The sequence below is a fragment of the Patiria miniata genome, unplaced genomic scaffold (genome assembly GCF_015706575.1).
Source record: "Patiria miniata isolate m_02_andy unplaced genomic scaffold, ASM1570657v1 HiC_scaffold_29, whole genome shotgun sequence".
Taxonomy (NCBI): Eukaryota; Metazoa; Echinodermata; class Asteroidea; order Valvatida; family Asterinidae; genus Patiria; species Patiria miniata.
In genome coordinates, this window is record NW_024037068.1 from 23,969,472 (window position 1) to 23,981,873 (window position 12,402).

General features: G+C 38.7%; 1 protein-coding gene across 1 annotated transcript; it reads right to left on the minus strand.

Moving 5' to 3' along the window:
- Window positions 1–1,669: 1,669 nt before the first annotated feature.
- Window positions 1,670–5,674, minus strand: LOC119735285 (E3 ubiquitin-protein ligase TRIM56-like). The gene is made up of 2 exons (XM_038208983.1): window positions 4,390–5,674; window positions 1,670–2,404 (listed from the first exon to the last, which is right to left on the minus strand). The coding sequence occupies exons 1-2, from the start codon at window positions 5,672–5,674 to the stop codon at window positions 1,785–1,787; spliced, it is 1,905 nt and encodes a 634-aa protein (XP_038064911.1). The 3' UTR covers window positions 1,670–1,784.
- Window positions 5,675–12,402: the final 6,728 nt, after the last annotated feature.

Below are 12,402 nucleotides of genomic sequence, written 5' to 3' on the forward strand. Positions count from 1 at the left end.
CGGTGTCATGCCATTTTAGGCAGAAACATCAATATGACAGCTATCTCAGCTCCAAAAGTTGCCATAATTTTGGAGATTGTGATGTCCCAAATGTTTATTTCTTTGTTGATTCGTTGTTGCTCCAATATAAACAGTCATTCAATGAACACACTTTTCTCACAAATGTTTTCAATGAACAAATGTTTGGGTTCACAATTAGAAGATGAACAGCGTCTTCCTAAAACTGCAAGAGCGCACTCAGTTGTCAGGAAAAGCATTGTCATTTTGTAAAAATTTAAAGAAGTGCAATTTTAATCCTATTAACCAAAAGTTACACAAAATATTTATGTTCCTGAGTAAAAGTCATGTCATGGCCCCTTTAAGGTCCTTAGCCTTTTTACATTTAAATGAGAAATATATTTTCTTTACCAAGAAGCAAATCGATTTGACTTTTCTGAGCGATATTTTCTTTTTCCTTTTTCAAGTACAACATAGCACTATTGTCACTATGGGTCTTCAGGCATTTTGACTTTTTGGGTTACTGAAATCAAATTCGTACCTCGTACACACATTTTGTTCTTGTTATTTTCACCAATTGTCGTTTTGCCAACATATTCAAAGATTAATAATATTATATCTTGACTTTTGTATTGCCCAATTCGACAAATACGTGTACCTGTACTTCTGAAATTACTGACAGGCATAAAAAAATAATCTGAAATGAACGACTATATAATAATTATTGGTATAATATCAAGTTGGAAGTTACAATACTTCCAAAACGACTGACAGGCATAAACAATAATTCGAAGTAAATAACCATTGTACAAATTCAACTGTCAATATCTTTGACTAACAAACAAGTCAGTTGATGTAACTTCAAGTTGGAAGTGGAAGTTCCAACAGTTTCGAGACGGACCATGGAATATTGTCGTGTACCACAAATGATCGCTCAACGCATACGGATTTTCTGGCTCATTGCACACTGTGATGCAACTGCCAGGGTCTCCAGTGACATTTCTGTTATTCACATCCAAATATGTGATCAATATTATTTTCAAATGACAGGTCTAATCGCAGCAAAGTTTAGTCATTTATTGGAAAAGTGATATAAACTTTCCATTTCCTTAAAGTGACAGCATACACGTACAAATCAATACGATTTCACAGGATAATGAGCTATTTTATAACAATTTGACATTTTGTTTTCAGTTTGTTTTTTCTTTATTTTTTTTAATTAGCCATCTGTGACAAAACTGGACAACTACTCTTGCATGTTTATTCTATTCTGTTTAAGATCATTATAATTTAGTAATTTGATGGGCCACAATCAATGAACATTCACCTACTAACATGTTGCTTTTATGATATGATCATCACATTTGGGTGTAATCTAGGTGAAGGTAAGAGTTAACATTCATGCAAATTGTGTACCTTCAAGTATCCATTCACAACGATGCCTGACTTTAAACTGTCTACTTTGTTGCGAGGATCTCAATTTAAAAATGCAAACAGATTGTTTCGTATTAAAACAAACTCTTAAAATCATCAACGGTAAATTTGGAGAACAATTTGGCGCGAGAAGGCATAAAGCCACCAAGTTTATGTATACTTGCATCAGGCGTGTTTTATTTTTATTTAGTTTCATTTTATTTTATTTGTTTATTTATTTGTTTATTTTTGGGGTAGGTTTGGTACATTTGTTTTCATTCTCTAGTAAGAATAGGCCTAAATACCGGTGTGCATAAAACAGATCGAAACGCAGCTACGGGGAGGCGGTTTTATGCCGGATGACATCGTTGACATCACACCTTGCGATATATCTTGACAGAGTGGTAGTCAGCCACTGCCAGCTGCTGCCCATTGGCTGTGAATGCGATTCCTAGGGGAGTGTAGAGACCCTGCGCCACACAGCTGACAAACTGTCCAGCGCAATCATAGTGGTGAATGTGACCGGTGTTGACGCTTTCCGTGACCACTGCAAGGTAGATACCTGAGCTGTTGCTGCACACACCCCCGCAGTATTTCACTGGTTTACCGTCAATGGTTGGTTTGATGACGCAGACTGTAACAGCGTTGCCGTCAGACACCTCCACTATCTCAACTAGTCCCTGCTCCCAATCACTGATCACAATCCAACCATTGCTCAGTACAGCCAAGTAGACAGGTTGTGTCTTCACTGTCATGGTGTGTAGGATCTCACCATTCCTGGGATCGAGCTCTTTCAACACCTTCCTCTTCCCATCACCTACCATGATGTTACCATTTGGCATGACAGCTACGCTCGTGAGCTGCACGTCTGTCTTGCCAACCTCACTCTCCTGTAGTGTGCCAAAATCACGTGCTGGCTTGGTGTCCCTATGGTAAACCATCACCTTGTAGGGGTTAGCACACACCCACTGATTGGATACAACAACGACATCATCTGAAAATTAAAAAATAATATTGAATAAGATTATTCAGATAACTGAATAAAAAATTACTATTGTCAAGTTTATATACATGAATTACTATAAATAAATACATTTCTGACTGAGAGTCAAGTGATTCTGATCCAATAATCCTGAATTCACTCTGAGTATTTTGAAACGCATATGGAAAGTGAACCAATATAATGGTGGTCAAACAAATGTGGATGTCATAATAAGTTCAGTGCTCAAATGTTGTTGAAGAATTTACCTGAATCATTTTCAACAGTATAGGGAATTTTTTTTTTTGGGGTGGGGGTGTGGCACTCTCTTTTTATCTAGTTATTTGGATATTTTCACAGTGTGTCCACTTTCGAATAGTGACTTGGATGTTCTTAACTATTCTGTTCCCCCTTTTTATTTGAGGGGGGGGGATGCTTTAAGATTATTTCTTTCTTTGAAAGGTCTTTTTCTATTATCCATTGCAACTAGTGTTGTACATGTACATGAGAGTGATATACAGCGCGTCCCAAAATACCCAGAACAGTTTTTGCGACGCTCTATCATCGCCGCGGAAACGCGTACCGCCATGATTTTTTTTATAAACATTCATTTTAATCTTAATTTGTCACTGGTAATTATTGGTTTGATTTTCAAAAGATTTTTTAAATCATTCATGTCAAAAACAAACTCAACCGGTTTCAAGGAAAATCAATCATGCGCATTAAATAGACTACACCTTAAATAAAAACACAATATCGTTCTTCGTTCCAATTTCAATTTTTTTTTAATATACAATTCACGTGCCAGTATGTACCAATTCAAAAAGCGCGCTCAAAGTGTGACTCGTGTTTTCATCTGATGTACCGCATCATCGATTTTCCTTGAATAATTTTTAAACTCTTTTGAACAACAAACCAATATTAGCCAGGGATACAGTTGAGATTTCAAGCTTTAAAATGGTATCAAAATAATGACGGTACGTGTTTCTGCGCCGACGCTATAGCCGACGCAAAAAAAGTTGCGGGTCTTTGGGGACGCGCTTCACATGCCGATGTATTAATAATTTACCACTAACACCGCACTGACACAGTGCTTTCAGATGATTTGATCAAGCTATTTAAATGGGAAAATAACTGTATATGAAGTCGTAGAAAGGGAGGGTGGGGACCCTGTTGTCTCCCCAGTGGTCAACCGTCAAGAGAATAGACGGATAACATTTATTCCGGCGGCATGCGAATGAGAGTCCAACGCCTACTCCATTAAAAACAACTGTGATTTTACGCCAAAAAGAACATACAGCAGACTTTCCAATATATTTGATTAATGGGGTAATGCAGATCAAATCAATTGGAGGACCAATTAAATGTATGTACTTGGTTCTCCGTCATTTAAATTTCAATGCAGTTTACTTGAGAATATGAACTTGAGAAAAAAAACGTACATGCAGGCAACACAAATAATGACATGCATTAATGAATGCCGTTGTGGCGCTCTCTACTTATCTAGACAGTTATTTGGATATGTTCACAGTGAATCCACATTCAAATAGTGACGTGGTGCAGTTGACTGTTTTCAGTTTTTTTTTCCTTTTGTTTTCTTACTCCGCACTGACACAGATGATTTGATTAAGCTATTTGAATTAGAAAATGAAGTTAAATGACGACATGGAAAGTGAGGATGGGACCCTATCGTCTACCCAGTGGTCAGTTGGATAGACGATAATATTACAAACGTGACTCCAACGCCTCGTCTAAAATGAACATACATACATGGCATTTCGGGGGGAGTGTAGATCAGACCAATTACAGGACCTATTAAATGTATTATGTACTATATTGGTTCTTTTTGGTTTACATATTGTTAATTGCATTGAGAGATTAAATGGAGCAAAAACAGACGCAGCCCCCAAAATGGCATGTATCTATAGCCCTACATCGAAATGGCATGTATGTATAACTCCCATTGCCTACGAAGACATTGACAGGTAAAAACAACTCACTTGCAGCGATCGGAATGGAGCTCCTGGTTTGTCCCCGGCTGTTGCAGATTACTATTCGCTTGTTGCTCCCGTCTGTGACAGCAATCTCGTCAGGGTCAGCAGCAGCAGCAATGCCTCTGGCTCCTTCAAACTCCCCCTTACCGCTCCCCTTCTTTCCAAAGGAGTGGCACATCTCCCATGTGTCTTCCACCATCACCTTGCCCAGATCGATGTTAAGCTTCTTATTCTGCACAAAGACGGGATGCGATTTCAACCCCGCAGCCTTTGGACATGGTTGGGCTCCGAGCCTGGCCACGTATTTGCTGACAACGGGATAGAGGGAAAGTAGATCACAGTCTGATGCGTTACTCGCGACGTCTTGGGTTGTTTGTAGGGAATGTTTTTTTATCTGCATCATGTTACTCAGTGTTTTCTCGTGCTCATCCAGCCGCTCATTTTGCTTTCTTTCCTGGGTTGTGATCTCATCCAGGAGTCGTTTCTCTTCAGCTTTGACCTGTGCTATGACCTCAGCAGCTCTGCCCTGCACCCCCTTTCGAGCCTTTGCCGTGTTATCCTTGGCCATCTTCTTTGCTTTAATAGTGTCCTGCAGAGACAATTCAATGCTTTGTATACCTCTATCCAAAGCAGGCAAGTCCTTCTTCAATGACTGTCTATATTCTCTTGAAGCCGTTCCAGTGTCAGTGACGTCATGTGTGGCGGTGGGATGATCTATAACCGTGCAGCCTTGGCAGATCAGCTTATTGCATGTCTTGCAATAGAATTTCACGCCCTCCTTGTGTTTGGGGCATTTGTACACGTCTGGTTGTTTAGTCACATTCACCTTCCCCTGACGAATGTCATCAAAACTTGCTATTTTGTGGGTCTTTAATGTGGGAAATTGCTGGTGTGACTTACAGCAATCCTTGCAGATATTCTTTTCACAATCCATGCAGTGATCTTTAGCTTCATTTCCCTTGTCACATACCTGACAGAATAACTTTGCTTCAGCTGAACATGCTACCTTTTCCTGTAATTCAAATTCCTCAATCAGACCAACCAAATGGAAGTTGGTCTTGAGGCCCTGTATGCCAGACTGGGGAAGTACCGTCACCTGACGACACACAGGGCAAGGGATGTTGGGTTTGTTTCGGTGTGTGCCATCACGATATTTTACCAGGCATTCTTCGCAGAAACTGTGTAAGCAGTCAAGTACTTTCGGCTTTTTATATTTATCTGTGCAAATGTTGCACTCAAGATGAACGCCGATCTTCTCAAAAGCAGAGCCTACCAATTTCGCAGTAGCCATCTCTGTGAAAAAAATAAACATGTAAATTATTGTACATGATGCTCAGAGGTAGTAACATCAATCGAATAATGACATTTGTAATATATGGTGGAAACTGGGTATATATTTCTTTGTTCAGTCTATTAAAAAATTGAGATCTTGCACCGTCCTCTTTTTCAAAAGAATAAAAATCTGCATGACGCTTTTGACCAATATACACGCCAGTTTTAAACGTGCTTGTTTAAAATCGGCCAAGCGTATATTTGTTTCCTTAGTCAAATGGATTGTTTTTCTACATATAACTGTGTTTGCACTCTGTATATCAGTTTGGAATTAAGAAGACTTGCTTGTCAAAGATTTATCTTGTTTTGGTGGTTGCATTGTACCATATTTTCAGCATTATAATTATGACACGACTTCTTTATTAAAAGAATCTGAGATGATTTTACAAATTCCCAGATGCTTGGTCTTTGGCATTTTTTTTCACGGGATATCAATTTTTATTTCAGAGGTGACTAGAAATTCTATCTTTCAATGACTAGTGTCTACCTTTGTATTTATTCTTGGATGATCCAGGGGAGTCAGGTTACGACGGGCAATGACAAGCTGACGCGCCACTGTGAAACGAACCTAAATGAGATAAAAAGCAAATGAAAATGCATTGTGTTAAAACACGTGCATTATATACACTGGACGGGACTTCAATATATTTCATTTTCAAACCATCATTGTCATCGTTGGGCTTACCAGTGTAGTGTAATCGTGTCCATCACAAGTCCATCACAAGTCCTTCAGTCTCAAGTCAAGTCACTGGCAATTCAAATGAACTGTGACAAACCATTCCTTTGTCACTGTTCATCCATAACTTGTGACTGGACTTGTGAAAGGACTTGTGATGGACTTACAACACTGCTAAATACATTAATTCAGGTTTGCACTGATACATTTCGTTGGCGGGAGTCGGGCTGGGAGTGGTTTGGGTTCATCTAACCCCTACTATGAAACATATGGGAGTAAAGTAGAAAAGACACAAAGCCATGTGCGCTGTCATACATGTATGAATTAAACGCAAAGAGATCAACACATTGCTGTAATTTGGCTGAAGTAAACCGCGGTTTGTTTTAAATAGAATGTTATATAGGGGGTTGTAACGCCCTAAAAGTGCTGTGACCTAAATGGGTGGTTTGTGGGTTTTTTTTCTGAGAATAATTCATGTTTCAAGAATTGTTTCTTCGACTACTTAAGCTTACACAATGGATGTTTTTCAAACATCAATGTTGAGAATTATGATGTTATTTTTCATGTCAACTTTTGTGTTGATTAAACAATTCCTAACAAACGTCAATTCATTTTATGCACAAAACTAATTGTATAGATGGAAGTAAATCCCATACATTACAGGTGGTCTGTACAGACAAATCACGTGCACAATTCACAGATGATCTCATCTCAAGTGCTTTGTTGGTTACTGTGTTATATATTTACTCAATGGCGGGTAGGCGTACTTGAATGTGCATTTTGGACCTGGGAAAGATACATGTATGGTTAATGATTGAACACTGATTATTTCTGGCTATTTCTCTTTCATTCTGAACTGACGTTGTTGCTAAGACGACTAAATGAGAATGATTATGTTTTAATTTACAACACTTTACCGCATACAATGCTACAAAGTTCATTAGCCTTGAATTAGGAAGTCCAAAACGAATGGATCTCACAATTATAACGTTTTTTGCTCCACAATTGGCTGTGCAGATCACCTCGTCCTCCACTAATGTTTTTTAAATTAAATACAATCCTTTCAGACACGTCCATGTCAAGCACGTATACAGTGTGCCTTTACTACACCGCAGGTGCGCTTTTGGGTTGCAGCGGCAAGCGACCCTTGTGTCCATCTTCCTTACTTTGTAGCCCTTAATCTTGGGTGGCTGATATCTGCATTCAAGCAGTTTGCTGTATTTACTTGGTATATTTTTGGCACTAATGTCTGATAAAATGTATGTCAGTGGTGAACTTTTACTGGGATTTACTAGTATTTGCAAGAGTTGAGAATTGTTATCAAAAACACTTCTTTATCTTTGAAGAATCTGTCATGGTTTTAGAAAATCCATTATGGTCAAGCCTTGTTGCCTCATGTCACTTGTTCTTTAGAAATGTCAAGCGCGTTTTATCAGTTTGATACATTGGATGTAATTTGTACATCTTTCTCGCTATTTTTCTCTTTCATAGGCCCTATAGGCCCTTTATTATCATAGTTGTTTTATTATAATACTTCAGAGGGTAACGCGAAAAAACAGAGTTGTCTTGAATAAGAACAGTCGAAACCAATAGATCTTACTATAAGATTTCCCGGCCAAATTCAACTGAAAGCCCCGTTCAAATTAATGTTTGGCTCGTCCAGTTTCATTTTAAAATGAATACTCTGATACATCAGTGTTCAATCGTTAAAAGGAGTTGTTCTGTTTCATCTTGAAAGCATTCACTCGACAAATATAAACCTGTATGTGCTCAGGTTTTAAATGATGCTCAGGCAAGAACCAAAACAATTTTGGACAAATAAGTCCACTGTTATTTGAGCAGCTGGTGTATGCATGTCCATAGCAAACACATCATTGTCGTTGTCATACATCATGACAACTCTGATCATTACTCTTGATACACTTGATTTTATTAAGGAGCTTGTTTGTCATAATGCCCTAAACTTGTTGTGAACATACATGTATCATCCCAGTGTGATAGGGGAAGTGGTATATGACCAATGAAATATGTCATTTGAATAATTCAATTTCAGCTTTGTGGGCGTTCTCAAATGTTTCTACAGTTATAAACATTTTACTCAGGAAACTCAGATACCAGGTTTCATAAACCAGATAAGGTAAACTATGTCGACAAGTGTGTCGCTATGTTGCCGCATGTTTGCCCGCTTTGTACTCTTTGGTATTGATTTTTTTTCTTTTGAAGAAAGAATTATTGTCTTATTACAACTCATGTTTCAAGAAATGCATTCCGGCTCAAACCAAGCTTACATGATTTGATATTGCCACAAGGTTGGATCTAGTTTTCACTCGGAAAGGGTGGAGGTGTAAAGAGGGTGAAGCTGTACCAAAGGAACAACCTGCTAGGGGGTCCTTAGGCATGCCCTCCTGGAAAACCACTACGATGCTTTTTCCTGCAATCCCAAACCTGCATGACCTCCCACCAGATCTGCCACTGTGCCATACATTTCTTTTTAGTATTATGAGAACGTTTATAACTGTATTACCTATTCACACACTCTCTCTCATCTTTAACAATGCCCCTTCAGTAGCAGATTTAGAGGGAAGGGGTTGCAACCGGGATTTAGCCGCTGACTAATGCTGTGAAAATAGTAAACTGGGGCCAAACATGATAAAAGGAAAGCTCAAGCTCTCAAATTGACATGTGTTCTTGAATAGCTTTAGAAAGAAGGGAAAATCAACGCCGGTTTCCAAAGTTTCCTGGGGTGGAGGGGGGAGGCCCCCCCCCCCCGAACCGGCAAGCCCCCCCCCCCCCTCGTTTTGCTAAAGCTATAACAGCCTTACTCGTACATGTAAATGTATATGAATGCATAGGGATATGGAATCAGATCCCATATACATGACTTTAAGAGTTGCGTTTGAAGACGCATCACGCACACTGATTAGGCTGATGCAATGTACAGACAATCTGATCTCAAGTGCTTTGTTTGTTATTGTGTTATATTTACCTAATGGAGGCGTACTTGAATGTGTATTTTGGACCTGTGAGAGATATGGTTAATTAGGCCCCAAAAAAATAGTTCTGCTTCCGATTACATGCCTTTCAAAAATAGGGTCGGTCGGTCGGAAAAAAAAAATTGCCAATTTTTTTTTATGCAGATTGAATGGGATATTTAATTATATGCGAAGTTTTAGCCTGAACTATTTCTATTGCACTACGAAAGCTATACACGAAATGGCAACAAAAAGTGAGTAAAACCTACCTTTAATTATTGTCAATATATTTACGTTCGATAATTTCAAAAAATAATGGAAAATTCAGGCCGTTCGCACCATATGCACAACGCTAGTCAAGACGCGGGGAGCTGGCCAAAACTCCGAGGTGTGTAATGCGTGCGTGTACGTGTGTGGCGAGCGGCCCAAATTGGGCCGTCAGAGCTGTTTTTACCGTCAACAATTTCGGGAAACACGCGGCATGTATCACTCTAAATACGAGTAGTGCGATCTCAAAATGAACTCCTGAACACAGAAAATACATACACAGACAAGCTAGATCAATTCTGTAAATTAACTTGCAAAAATGTTCTTTCTCCATCGGTGTTTTCTTGGCATTTTTACGATGTCGAATCCGACCAGTTGACAGTGGCCTGCACTGTACTGATAGCGCGCTATCGGTCACATAGCTAGCTATGGACTGGTTACCGCATTTTCATTATGTCTTCTAAATTGGCCCCTGCGCGGCACGGCGGGAAAAAGTCGTCGCCACGTGATTATAGTCACCGTGCGTGACATCGAATTGCGAAGTAGTTATATCGCGAAGCGAAATTGTAATAACGGAGGTTTCTTTGAAAAAAAAGCGAATGTAAGTAAGAAAACAAATAAATACAAGCAATTTTGGATGCAAAAGGGTTGTTGAGAGGTATTTTGTGAAGACAGAAAAGACATATTTTTTTTTTATTTATTCTTTTTTTTTTTTTTTTTTTTTTTTTTTTGGAATTGCAGATACAATTTTTAGGGTCGCAGCCTAAAAATAGGGTCGGTCGGGTAACCGGAAGCAGAACTATTCTTTTTCTTGGCCTTATTGAACACTGATTCTCTCTCTGGCTATTCCTCTTTCACTTACATGTAGGTTGTTGCTATGACGATTGGATAGTGATAATCTTTTTTTAAATTCATAACACGTCACCATAGCTAACTTTAGTTGAATAGTCTGAAATAAAACAATCCAAACCAGCCGATCGTACTGCTATTACACATGAATTTAACTTCATTTTCCACGCATTTCCATATGACTAGTGGATGTATAATTACATTATTCTTTGCGGATCACCTCATCCTTAACAAAGTATTTCTTAATTTGATACCTCCACTACCAGCGGTTGCAAGAGGCCATTATGCCCATCTTTGTTCCTTGCTTTGTAGCCCTCTACCGTGTATAATGTAGCACGGCTTGTTGCCATGGATCGACCAATCACGATCGAGGGTCCAAGATTACTTGAAGATAAGGAATCAGATCCCGCATACATGAATTTAAGAGTTGCGTTTGGAGGCACATCATGCGCACTGGTTAGGCTGATGCAATGTACAGACATTCTGATCTCAAGTGCTTTGTTTGTTAAAGTGTTATATATTTACTCACTGGAGGCGTACTTGAATGTGTGTTTTGGACCTTGGAGTGATATCTGGTTAATTATTGAACACTGATTCGTTATTGCTATTTCTCTTTCATTTACATGTAGGTTGTTGCTATGTCGACTGGATGAAGATAATCTCTTTTTAAAATTCATAACACATCACTATATAATGCTAAGAACTTGAATAATCTTGAATTAGAAAATCCAAACCAGTCGATCGTACTACTGGTATTATACATGAAATAAACTTCATTTTCCACGCATTTCCATATGACTAGTGGATGTATGATTACATTATCCATTGCGAATCACCTCATCCTTAAATGTTTCTTAATTGATACCTCCACTACCAGGGGTTGCAAGCAGCCATTGTGCCCATCTTTGTTCCTTACTTTGTAGCCCTGTACCATGGGTGTTATCTGCATTCAGGCTGTTTGCTGTATTTACTTTTATATTTTTGGCGCTAATGTCTGATATCAATGTAGGTCAACAATGAACCGTTACCTGGATTGCGAAGATAATGCATTTTATTTTGGAAAACATCATATCTTTATCACGAAAGAATCTTCAAGGTTTCAGGAGTCCCTTGATGTTTGAACCTTGTTGCTGAGATGCACTTTTTCCCAAAAAAGGTGATTATTTTAAATATACGCAGAATAATTTGTTGGGGAAACTATGTGTTGTGATTCCAATAAATATGTTTCAGGTTGTTGCAATTTACTTGATATGTTAACCATTGGTTCCTTTGATGTTAGATAGGACGCTAGAACCATGGAAGAGGTTTGGAGTTCGTTATCAGCTTTTCGTTAGAATGTTCAAATAAGAAACATGGTTCAGTAAAGAGAAAGACCAAGACAAATGTGTCACGATGGTCAAATTTGATGTCAACGATGAAGCGATACCGTGTGACCTGCCAACACAAAATGAGCTTAGGGTCGGACTTTTTAAGAATTGAGATTATTTATTTGGATTTTGCAGAACAAGAGCTTTCCAATGGTACGCAACATTAGGGGTACTGAGTTCAGTAATGGAAATATGGATCACCAACTTACTTGAAGTTGTAAAACTGATTTTCGAGAAAATGGCATTTCAGTATCCGGCAGATGTACGTGTTGAACAGCCAACTAATTAATTATGGATGGAAACAGGTTTTAAGATGTTTGACATAAGAAAAACATTGGAGAAAGGTAAAAGAGGACTTACGGATCAAGGTTCTCGTACGGTGGATACAAAAAAAATTGACCACCCTTCGAATGTTGGCTTTGCCCTGCTGTACTGCAAAATGGCAATTTCAAACTTAAAGCACATTCTGTACTGACAGGTCACATATTTGAACGTTCCTTACCTTATTATGAGTCTGGTTTGAACCAGTGAAGAAACATCTACACGGAAGACAAGC

What these genes read in the sequence shown, in the direction of transcription:
- LOC119735285 (XM_038208983.1), bottom strand. Translation starts at nt 5,674, where the DNA reads ATGGCTACTGCGAAATTGGTAGGCTCTGCTTTTGAGAAGATCGGCGTT. An exon ending in CTCCATTCCGATCGCTGCAA is followed by an intron (nt 2,405 to 4,389) that starts GTGAGTTGTTTT and finishes TTTAATTTTCAG; the next exon opens with ATGATGTCGTTGTTGTATCC.